Source organism: Ochotona curzoniae, unplaced genomic scaffold (assembly GCF_017591425.1).
Source record: "Ochotona curzoniae isolate NIBS_2020 unplaced genomic scaffold, NIBS_Ocur_1.0 patch218, whole genome shotgun sequence".
Taxonomy (NCBI): domain Eukaryota; kingdom Metazoa; phylum Chordata; class Mammalia; order Lagomorpha; family Ochotonidae; genus Ochotona; species Ochotona curzoniae.
In genome coordinates, this window is record NW_024466771.1 from 113,829 (window position 1) to 125,861 (window position 12,033).

The window sequence follows — 12,033 nt, forward strand, 5'->3', positions numbered from 1 at the left end:
CATGAGCAAATGCCCTCAGAGGCCTGGGGTAAGCTAGGACAGGGGAGCTAATTGATCTCTTCAAGCCATGGGACACAGAGCTCAAGCATCCTTGCAGAAGCAAGGGAGTGCCCTTTTCTCGTCCCCCTGGCTGCTCCTCTCCCCTGCACGTCTCCATCTGAGGCCATAGTGTATCTGTATTATGAATTTATATTGCCTTTACTTTAGATATCACTCTTTGAGTGATGGGATGTTTAGCAAAATAAACATGTTTCAATGACATGAAGTCTACCGGGGACAATATAATTGATACTTGTGTATATAATTCTGGGTTATAATCTGTTGGGACTGTCCTAATCCTTGGGAAATATCTAAGGCCATTTAAAACCATTATGTTTGTCAACTTTGATGTGAAATAATAAATGCCTGTCCCAGTTGATGCTAATTCTCTTGAATTTTCCTTAACACCTTCTACCCTGAGTCATCAGAGCCCAGTTTTCTAAGTTGTCATTTCCCAGAGGGATGGTACATGTTTCTACTGTCTTCTCAACTGGTGCTTCTAGATAAATGGCGTTAATTTCACATCATGCTTTCAAAGGCATATAATTCAGGACATCGTTGAGTTGATTTTGAGTAGCTTGAATATTTTTCTGTCTTTGGTGAGGGTTGGTATATCTCATTGGTGGTAAGTAGACCCATCTTTGATTAGGCAGGTTCTCCCAGAGATGTCATGGGAGATGTTTGAACAAGTTAACTCTTCACACATACATGTGTAAAGAACATTCAGTCCGTGTTGGTTGGCTGTTTGGCTGACATATGTTTGCACACAGATTGGTTGATATCTGTCTCTTAAGATCTACCACAGTGGCATAGTTCTTTGCTGATTTATGTACCATTGCAGCCTTGTAACATGAGTGTTCTGTTTCTGAACAAGGCAAAGATAAAATGTAAGCATTTCTCTCTATAGATTATCTGCTTATGCATGTACCTGAAGTGTGTATAAACCCATACATGTCTATTTTCCTGAGAAATAGGAAATTTCTGTTAATTTGAAAAATGAAAAGCAGTTAATAGCATGTCACGATGTTGCATGATTTGTGAGGGGGAGTAAATGAAGAGGGGTGTATGTTTGGTGCAGTGGCCGCATTGCAGCGTGTGGCGCCAAGATCCCTAGCTCAAGCCCTGGTTCCTCAGCTCCTGATCCAGCTTCCTGCTGCTGCCCAGCCTGGGAAGCAGGTGTCGGTTCTTGGAGAGCCTTGAATGGCATTCTGGCTCCTGCCTTGAGCCTGGCCTGGTCTTGGGTGTTATAGGCATTTTGGGGAATCCATCAATGAATGGAAAAATCTCTCTCAGTCCATTTCTCTGTCTCTGTTTCTCTGCCTTTCAAATAAAATGGGGGAAATTTTTTTTTAAATTTATTTTTATTATTTTTTTATTGGAAAGGGGGATATACAGAGAGGAGAGACAGAGAGGAAGATCTTCATCCGATGATTCACTCCCCAAGTGAGCGCAACGGGTCGATACTATGCCGATCCGAAGCCAGGAGCCTCTTCTGGGTCTCCCACGCGGGTGCAGGTTCCCAAGGGTTTGGGCTGTCCTCAACTGCGTTCCCAGGCCACAGGCAGGGAGCTGGAAGGGAAGCGGGGCTGCCAGGATTAGAACCGGCGCCCAAAAGGGATCCCGGGCGTGCAAGGCGAGGACCTTAACCACTTGCGCCACCGCGCCGGGCCCAATGGGGGAAATTTTGAAGAGACATAATGGACAAAAACAAATGAGCCAACCTTAGATCCTGTTCTGAGGATGACCCTGTTTCTATGCAGCAATCTTACCTCTTAAGCCTGCTGTTCCCTGAAATGAACATAATAAAGAACATCTTCTCCTGGCCCCTGTCATTAGAGAAAGGGTCTTCAAAGTTGTGTTTTGTTTTTTCTTACAGCCAAGGATTACTGCAAAGTAATATTTCCGTATGAGGCGCAGAACGATGATGAATTGACAATCAAGGAAGGGGACATCGTGACTCTGATCAACAAGGTAATGCAAGGTTCTCTCCTGCTTTCTCAGCTCTGGCTCGCTGCGCTGTTGGCTGGCTGCTGCCGGCTTTGGCTTGTCGTGCTGCGGGACTTGTGAGGGAGAAGCCTCTCTGCATTTTGTCACCAAGCCTCGTCTATGCAGGTGAAATCCCCTGGGCTGCTTTTTGTCTTGGGGCCAGTTGCAAAAGTGCCTGGCCCTACAGGGGAAAAAAAACAATGTTCTGGAAAGAATAACCCAGGAGGCATCCTGCTTGGCTGGGGCCCCTGCCCTCCCTGGCAGTGGGGCTGTAAAGCTCTGTGTCGCGTGGACCTGTCGGGGGGCTTTCAAAAGGCTGGTCATGCCTCACTGGTGGGAAACACTTAAAGAATGTTCCTGGCTCTCATCAAAGACAGGTACAGTGCCTGAGAGAATTTTTTTTGTCTTGTTTGGGCAAAAAGGTTGGATGATTTTATTATTGTTATACCCATAACTCTATAAATACCTCGAAAGCTATAAAACCTGTGCAAAGTGATGCAAGCTAATGGGCCTTTGACCGCTGTTTCTGTTTTCAAGCAGTGGTACTCGCCAAATGAGGAGTAGAAGATACATTATTCAGGTGATTCCTAGACTGCCTGGCCTTGTTGTTGTTGTTTAAGTATGAGATTCTTGTGGTGGTAGAATAGTACAAGCAGCTGAGCAGTCTTCAGGCTGTGGAAGGTGGTTTTTATTCTTGCACGCAGGTGAGTGGCGGGGCCTGGATATGATTTAGAAGACCATCACGGCTGCCTGAGCTCTTGCAGTGTGGAAGGTTTGGGGGACGGGCAAAGAGAGAATATAGGCTTGGGCTAGGCATGGCCCCTGGGCGCCACTGCCTGTGGCCATGTCTAAGTGCTGCCTGCCTGTGCTTACCCACTGCCCGGTTCATCCAGACAGTGATCAGTGGGATTGACCTTGATAATCAGGGGTGATTGTCTCTAAAAAGAGCCAGATCCAAAGATGTCAGAGAACTAATGACCACAGAGGTTAGTAGCTTGCCAAACGTCAGGTAAGAGACAGAGAGCTGGCCTCCTGATGGACTCTGTGGGAGTGATGCCCACCATGGCATTCTGCAGCTCCCCCAAGAATTTCTCCATCTTTCACCATCAGTGTAGCTCTGTAGGTGAGCAGTGTAGCAGGAGGGCAGGTCAGGGGACAGCGCTGCCCGTGACCTGCTTTTCTGCAAGCACGCAGGCCAAACAGTTGCTCCGTCTCATGCCACCCCTCCATTGCAGCTTACATGGGCTGGTTACGCATGAGCAGTGCATTTCCTGCTTGGACTCAAACCTACAGCACAACACAATGAGGAAGCTGTTAGATGGATATGAAGCATCATATGAATACATCAGTGGTGAACACGGACATTGGGTTTTAGAAATACAGGCAAAGGGGGAGAGTCTATTTGCCTGTACTCCCCAAGAATGAAAGAGCTATATGTGATGTGGGGCTTGCTGTCTTAGTTCTGGTTTGGTTTGTGAAGAGGGACAGCTTTTTGTAGTTGTGTGGTTGTAAGGATACCATAGAAGGGCTGTTACTGGAGCAGAGCTGTTTCTTAGTGTGTGCTGCTCCAGTCCTTGGCATTCCAGCACAGGGATGGGAATACATTCGTCGGATGACCTTGTGCTAAACTAGCCGTGCAGATGCAGGCTGAGAAGAGTGTCTCCTGGGCTCAGCCACACAGGATGGAGAAATGAACAGGTGGCTGTGGCAAGGACCCAGCCACTTTTGCAAGTGTCCGGGGGCACTGCAGCCCATTTCCCCGGCGACACGAGTTCGTGTGTTTAGAAGCTATTTGGAACCAGGCAGACAGCTGATATACACATTACATTTGCTGAATGCAACACGTCCTCTCCCCTGTGCATTTGGACCCACGAACCAACTGGCATATTCACACTGCTCCCTGGACCTGAAATCTTTCTATCATTTTGGCACTGCTCACACCCCAAACTTGAGAGCTTAGTCTTTTACGTTCTTGCCACTTCCATTCTGCACCAGCCAAGCTCACATTTGAGTCCTATAGCTGTCCTGTGGAGTGAACAAGCAGGGCCAGGCCCCCTGCATCCTCTTTTCTCCAGCACCCATTACAGCTCTAGTCCTAGTGTGCTGCAGGCCTATGGCACCTGTTCCCCAATTCCAGTCTGCCCCCTCCTGACACCTGTTCCTATCCCTGCAGCCAGCCCTTTGTACCATCCCATACTAGTGCTGTACCTGATTAACACCCCGTGCCAACCATAATCTTAAATGACTCACCTTTCTCTTCTGCAAAACCAGATAAAAGTCCTGGGGCTTCTTCTCCCAAGCAGTCTGCTTGCAGTCTACTGTGATGTTGGTCCATGCAGCTGTTCAGCAGCCATTATCCTGCTCGGGTGTCTGTCCTCACTGAACTGATCTTCATGTTCCTGCTGCCCCAGGAGCTGCTCTGCCTACTTGCTTGCTTGATTTTGAAAACTGCTGACAGGGCCAGCGTAATCCCATGCGCTTTGGGCCTATTTTGAGCTTGCTGCTTCAAAGGATCCCTTGTGTTCTGTTGCCTTTCTTGTATTTTTATTTTATATGATCTTCTGGGAAACCAGGGTTCCAGCTCTCCTATACCTGCATGCTTTACTTTTGTTCCCATAAAATACCTATCAACCCTGCCTGGTATCCCAAACTGAGATGACAACCACCACAGAGGCCACCTGCTCAGGAAAATGAGGGTTTCCATCCCAGTTCCATTGTTCCTGGCTGTGTACATGTCTTTGGGAATTTATCTTAACCCCTCTGAGCTTCAGTTTCCTTGGCCATTAAACCAGCTGTCAGTGGTTGCTATGAGGATTCACTAAGACGCTATGGGTGGTGCAACACATCTCTCACAAGGAGGGGTCTGCCAGTGGGATCTCTAATCCTAGGAGCTGTTGCCTTGGTTTGGCTGCCCTCCTGTGGGCCTTGGACTGAAAGGGCTCTTGTGTCTGGGTGCAGGTTTCCATTAGGTCTAGCATGCCATGATCTTAAATAAGTTAAAATGGTGACTAACTCACCTACAACTGTTTCCAATTCACAGCAGGTGGAGATTTTAGCAAGATTTTGGCAAGAAATGTTCTCTGCTGACAGGGTGGAGAAGGGATTCAGAAGCTGTACAAGCCTGTGGCCATTGCAGACAGTCCTTGCCTCCTCCTCGGAGGTAGGGACATGTCCAAATGTTCCTTCAGCTGCCCCGTGGGCTGTTGCTGTTCTAAAATGGATATTCTCACTAGGATTTGTTCAGTATGCCCTTGGTTCTTCCCAGTTACTGGGCAGATGAGGCGAGGTGAGAGACAGGAATTGCTAGTGACTAAGTTCATTTGCATTTGCTGGGAGAGTCTCGTCTGACCCTGAGTTTCCGCCTACGCAGTCGGTTCTGGTGGTTTCCCTCTGCCCTGCTTTTCCATGCTGTGGCAGGAGACACAGGCAGGCATCGCCCTCATTGTTAGCCCTAGATTGTCAGTTTGTGCGGCTTTCTAGAAAATGAGTCAAGCACCTTCACTAGGAGTCTGTAAGCCCTCTGTAGACCTGAACTATTTATGTTTGTCCCTGCAAGCCAGGATGAGATGTGGCAGCCTGAACAATTTTTTTTTATTGATAAATAAAGAATCCTTGCAGCTTTGGGAACATTTCTGCTCTGTGCAGAACACACCTGTGTTTATCTTGTATTTTCAGGCCCTCGAAAATAGCTGCGGCATCTGTGTTCCTGCCGCCCCCAGCCCTGCCTTCCTGGTTTGTGCTCAGAACGTGTTGGAGAAGATTCCAAAGCCTCTGAGTTGGTTTCCAACTGGGGCAGCTCCCTGGAGAAGGACTGAGGGCAGCCTGGTGGGATGGCGGCCAGGCCCAGCTGGGAGCGTGGCCACCAGGGGAAGGCCGGCCTGGCCGTGGCTATGCCCTCTCGGGACAGGAGGGGCCTGACTTGGGGGAGACACTGTGGTGTTCTTGGACAGTAGCCTCTTGGCCTCAGAGCTGTGGCCTTGCTCAGACAGCCCCCCTCTAACTTGAAAAATTGATTTCTCACATGAGCTGCTTATAAACAAGAATATCTGGGTAGTTCTTATTAAATTACTTGCCTGGGTAGCTATGTGTTTGACCCTTAAAACAAGTAAGCCCCTCTCTTCTTTGCTGTGACAATCCTGTGTGACAATGTAAAAACCCAAGTAGATGATATTATGGGCTCAAATTATGGAGTGGTGAAGATGGAGGGAAGGGGAAGGTCATGGTACAGGGTATCATTGATGCTCATGCTAGGAGACCAGTCAGGCACCTTAAAGAAGGAGGGGACCCAAAACCTTGGGTAAGGTTGTTTGTGGTACCCTGGACTCCAGTCATGGGGTCAGACTGAAGATTGCTGGTTGCAGGTTAGGGTTTGTGCTCTCTTAACAGTCATTCATTGCAAAGCATCTGTGTTGTATCAGCACTCATGCTAGATGCTGGGGCTGCAATGATGGACAAGAAGCAAAAATCCCGAATCTCAGACGACCCAGACAAGCAGACAAACCAGGAGTTGTGTCTTTCCCTAGGGACCCCACATGTTGGGAGCAACATGGGGGTGGAGTTAGAACTAAATATTAACTCCCCCCAGCTTCTCTCATCTCTCTCTTCCCTCCTCTGTACGCAGTAATGGAACGTTTACCTGCGGGACCATGCCTTGCCTCTGCAGGATCCTGGGTTGTTGGCAGCCACAGTGCAGGCCCGCAGGCACTTTAGCCTTGTCCTGGTGGGTCCCCAGGAGCCTAGCATCTCACCTCATGCTCTCAGCGGCTCTGGGAGTTGACCTAGGACTGTGTGTATTCTCTGCAGTACAAGGTCTCTTGACTGCTTGTTGAATGTCATCAGATCTTGGAGGTGAGGCAGGATGAGAACTGTGGGTGGAGCCTGTGCTTCCCATGGGAGAAGGGGAGTTCAGTCACTCCCAGAAGTGACTCTTGGGAAATCATTGGGAGTCCCCATCATCCCTGGGTACCTAAGGGTAAGTGTCCGTGGAGTTCCCTTTCCAACTCGATGACTTAGTGATTATTATAACTTTGCAGACAAACAGTATTGCCATGCTGTTTACCCACCCATTTGTTTTTGTTGCTGGCAGTATGAAACTCAGTTTCTGATCTGTTAAAGTTATGGCATCACTGAAGTTGTGTCCACAGCATCCATGTGCAATTTGTTTGTCATGAATACAGAACTGAACTGATAGCCATGCAGAGGAAATCCTGGGCTCAGCCCAGGGCTGGCACGAGTTCTTGTTGTATCAGTGCCCTCTCCTCCTGCTGCTACCTTTTACTCTCTTCCCATACCCAGTGTATTTTGCCTTCCTCTTTTCTTCTGGGCTCTGGTGCCACTTGGCATTCTGCTTGCTGCTACTATGACAAAAAAAAAAGCAAGGCAGGAGTCCTGAGCTCTGTCCCAGTCACTTGATGATTGTATGTTCTTTTGTTTGTCCTCGTGTTGGTTTCCCCTTCCTGACTCCCCGCCATTAATTCATTAATTAGTTGAAGCATTTATTCATGGGAAAAATGTTTTCAGGCTCCCTTGCTTCCCACTCCGCAGGAAGAAAGATTGTCTCCACAAAGAGAAGTGGCTTTACAAATCTCAAGGGAAAGATCCTGCTTGGCGTAAGAAAGCCAATCAGCTAAATAGATGGCTGGCCTTGACCCTTCTCTCTGAACTGCTGAAGCTTTCAGCAGAGCTAAAATTCTAGCACTAAACGGGGTTTCAGGGGTGAGGAGCAAATTAGCAGGTGTCACCCTGAAGATGATGACATGCTGACAGACCCATTAGAAGGACATGTTTTATGAGTGAATGAAGAAGTTAAGTATAGGTCTGGGATCATCTGGGTTTACACACATTTGAAAAATGCCAGTGCTCAGCAAATGAGTCACTTCTGTCGGAGAATGTATTTCTTGCCACATAGCCTGTTTTCTTAGCCTGTAAGTGTCCTTATTCAATACAGAAAGCGTGACTCAGCCCCTCCTCGCAGCCTGAGAAGCCCACAGGTTTGCTGCTGCTCGTCTTCCTCTTCCGCAGAGCAAGGACAGCGGTTCGGCTGAGCTGAATCCTGACACCTTCATGTACTTAGGGGCCTTCTTCCTGCCTGACCTGGCTGTCGTCAGACACGCAGCTATAAATTAGATTGGTAAGCCCTGAGTGTGGGGTGGCAGGAAATTATTTATTTAGTTTAGCTTACCAGTAGACTGGCAGAACAATGCCACCTTCAAGTCTTAGTGGTCATCATTCCCGGTGCTGGACAGCTGAGTTTGCACATAATTGCCAGGCTCACATGGCTCTGTAAGTTATGTAAAGCTGTCTGAAGGGACCCTGTGTTTGTTCAGCCAAACTGTTATCTCTCCCCAGAGTGCTGTGCTTCAGTGGCTCCCGGGATGTCAGTAATCCCTGCACCACCATCGTGGCAAGCTTTATCTCTGCAGCACACAGGAAAATCTAAAAAAATCTAAAAAAAAAATCATCTAATTCCTGTCTCAAGCAATTAGAGAAGCTCCATCTCATTTTGTGTTTCCAGCCTTTCTTCCGGTGTTATTCTGGGTGGTGCTGGGAGGAGCAAAGGAGATGTTGTGGCTGGAAGTGCTTTAGAGGCCTAGACATTGAATGGCAAGTATAGCTACGATAACTTACGGGAAAAGGAAGGTCAGAGCCGAGAGGTTGTGTTCGTTCCTGGGATACTGAACTGTCCTGCCACTAAGGTCAGTACGCCCCCCAGAATTCCGCTTCAGTACTTAGGCTAATTTTTCTTGGGATGAAAATAACTTATTGTAATTGTATAGTCCCTGATTAAGTATCTCAAAGCTCTTTACATTCAGATTTGCATGTAATTAAAATGTATGAATACTACCTTAATGGTTTCTATCTTTTATTTTCCTTGCTCACGTGTTCTCAAATGTCCCTTGTCACACCTAGAGCCAGATGACAAGGACATGTGAAGGACCCTGTCTAAGCGTATTTTCCTGTGATTTCTGATACTTGAAGTTAACTTACAGAGTTAGAAAGTCTTCCATTTTACTCTTAGAAAGCAGGCTAAAACATATATCTTTTTTGGGAAGACTTCAGATCACATATGCTACAAGTGAAACTGGGCCTACAGAGCAGGTCTGGCATGTGTGTTGTGGACACAGCCTGGAGCTGTGGACCCGGCAGCAGCCACGGGCTGCTCTGCTTTGCAGAGGCTTCAGGCAGCAGCTAGAAGAGGGAAAGTGGCTGTGAGCACAGGGCCTTGGGGCTGGCATCCAAGCTCCTCTCCCATCAGAGCCTCACCGAGCACTCCCGGTCCCTGTCTGCAGGCCACCTCATGCCTGCAGAAGCTCTCTTTTCTTTCTGGGGACTGAGGTGTGGTCTGGGTTTCTTTTTTCCCCCTCTCATTTCTCAGTCATGTTTGGAATCGAAGGCTGCTTCCGGGGTGTTTGCTAACGCTGGGGTTTGTGGGAGCCACAGGAGTGATTTGGCCTCCTCTCTCTGGAGGACAGGAAGGGCTTTAGTTTGTTGGACTAAATGACCTCCAGCCATCTCATTTTCTCTGTGCAGTATTATCTGAAAAGGACTAGGTGGCACTAAGTGACTGCGTTATTTATCTTTCTATACAAAGCTGCGTAACAGTGGCCCTACTTTACCTTAGGGAATATTGCACCTTCCTGTTTAGAGGAAGAAAGTTCAAGGATAATTAAAAAACCTTGTCTGTATCTTCATCTCAGACATTCTTTGTCAGGGAATTCTTTGGGGAATTAGTCCTTGAAATAGCTCAGAATTTTAAAGATAGAGCTTCTAGTTCCATGATACCTAGAAGATGAATTGGTTCTAATTAATGAGTCTTTTGTGAAAGGGCATATATAATTTCTGGTTGTAGCTATGATGTGGTAAATGGTACTACACTCACCCTCCTGCCATAGCCAACTTGAAACTTTAACAAAATACATCTGCTTTTAGGCTGAGGAGAAGGGAAGCATAAGGTAGGTTTCCCATCAGCCCTGCTTTTGGCCCAAGGGAAACTTTCTAAACTTCAGCACAGAGCAACTGAGTGCAGACATGGAGCAATGGACTTGCTGGATGGGGGCAAATCGGAATTGTAATTCAGGGCTGCTAAGGCAGCACGATTTTCAGGGTAGGGAGCTGCGTAAAGAAAGAGTCCCAGTAAGCTGTGCAGGCATCCCTTGAGTCTTTAGCCAAATACTAACATCCTAGGGTATCATTTCACTAGGTTATGTGGAAAATAAGGGCTTGGGATTGGGGGCTGTGAGTGCAGAGCCCAGAGGTCAACAGTGGTGCCGGTATTGGAGTTTTAGCTAAGGTAGAAAACCCAGATATCCAACTGAGAACCGACCCTCCACTCACCCTCAGCAACACCGAAGCACAAACCTAAACAAGTCAGACTGATCTGCAAGTAATTGCCCTGCAGTAACAAGATCAACACTCTTGAAAGGAAAACAACAAAATCCTGTGTCAACAATGTAAAGCTGCACCGTTGCCAAAAGCAGATTATCACAGATGTTGAAGAAGCAAGAACATTTGGGGTACAGTGTGGGTACTAGTACGAGCTGTAGGTGCTTTCCTGAGCAGGATTTCCAGGTGTCAATACTGATGTGACCCAAAGGGATTGTTTGTGGTTTGCATATTTCCCATTCCTTGTTTTTTGTTGTTAGAGGTCAAGTAGTATTTTAATTTTAAAAATCAGAAGTTAGTATAGCAGAACCTAAAAGTTGTTGCGCGACAAGAGGCCAGAATTTTTTTTATAAGTGTGTGAACTCTAAATCCTGGCTTTACAAAGTATTACAAAAGGTAGTGGCTTGCTTGGCCACGGTGATCGTGGGACTTTGACATTTGGAATATGGCATTTTCTTTCATTGTCTTGTTCAAAGGACTTTTGCCCTTGGGCTTCCCACATTAGCTGTGGTCTAACCAAGCCTGTCTTTGTACACTGAGTGGTTCTCTTTTGGTTTCCTTACCTCATCAGCTATGCTGTTGGCGAACCTGCTTGGTAACTGACTGACGGAGGTGTTGGAAATTCTGAGCAAAAGTCCCCACCATACGGGGTAATTGCATCTCTTAGGGAGGTGTTAACAGAGCAGAGCTCAGCGCTCCTGGGGTTGGCTTCTGGGAGCATTTGCTCAGCACCCCTGCACCCCGCTGACATTGCACATGCAAGGCATTCATTAAGAGATGTTACACAGCACTTTCCACGCTGCTGCGGAGGCTAAGGGTGTGACCCCCTTGAGGCACATTGAGGCTCACTTGACAGCCACAAGGAAATTGCGCAAGCCAGCCTCGCTGTCTCCGCAAGTGATGTCTCAGTCATCAGGGAAGGTCATGAGAACCAAGGACACTGCACAGCTTCCGTGAATTGGTACCAGAGAGCATGGCCACAGCCGGCTGCCAGAAGACGTGGCATTTGGACCCAGTGGTGAACTCATGTTTGTCTTGTCAGTTTTCAGTTTGAAATATCAATTTCTTCTCTTTATTTTACTTCTTTCTTATTATTTTTATCATTTTATGATACAATTCCATAGGCCCTGGGATTTTCCTTATCCCCTCCACAAGTCTGCTACCCCCCCACACACACTGAGTTCCCCTATATCATTACCATAGTGTAGTTCTTCATACGCAGTCATATGTCCATTATTGCGGGCATGGACAATGGCAGAGAGTCCAGCATCCCATTGTCAAGATACAGCTAACAGTTTCATTGGGAGTCCATCTTTGTCTGGAAGTAGAGATGCATACTACATTGTATCCTCACATCTGGATATGATAGTCTCCATTACACAGTTACTATACATCCCCTTAAATGAAAAGCCACAAAAAAATCAACAACAGGAGGAAAAATAGAAATTAAATGAAAAGTAAAATCAAGAACCTTCTTGAAGAAAATGATGCTACTGTATGATCAGTGAAGAATTTAATAAAGTATTTTGAAGAGATGAGACTTAAAAAAAAAATCAAAATCCTTGTTGGTGAGATATGTCTCACCAACTAGAACTATAAATTTTTTTTGTATTTATTTATTTTTAA

General features: G+C 46.8%; 1 protein-coding gene across 9 annotated transcripts in view; it reads left to right on the top strand.

Moving 5' to 3' along the window:
• LOC121166752 (SH3 domain-containing kinase-binding protein 1-like) overlaps positions 1 to 12,033 on the top strand; it is a 187,424-nt gene that overhangs the window by 101,322 nt on the left and 74,069 nt on the right. For all 9 annotated transcript variants that reach the window (XM_040996026.1, XM_040996028.1, XM_040996024.1 and 6 more), the window contains one exon: positions 1,916 to 2,010. In XM_040996026.1, the coding sequence (XP_040851960.1) occupies positions 1,916 to 2,010 (95 nt within the window). The remainder of the gene's footprint in view (positions 1 to 1,915; positions 2,011 to 12,033) is intronic.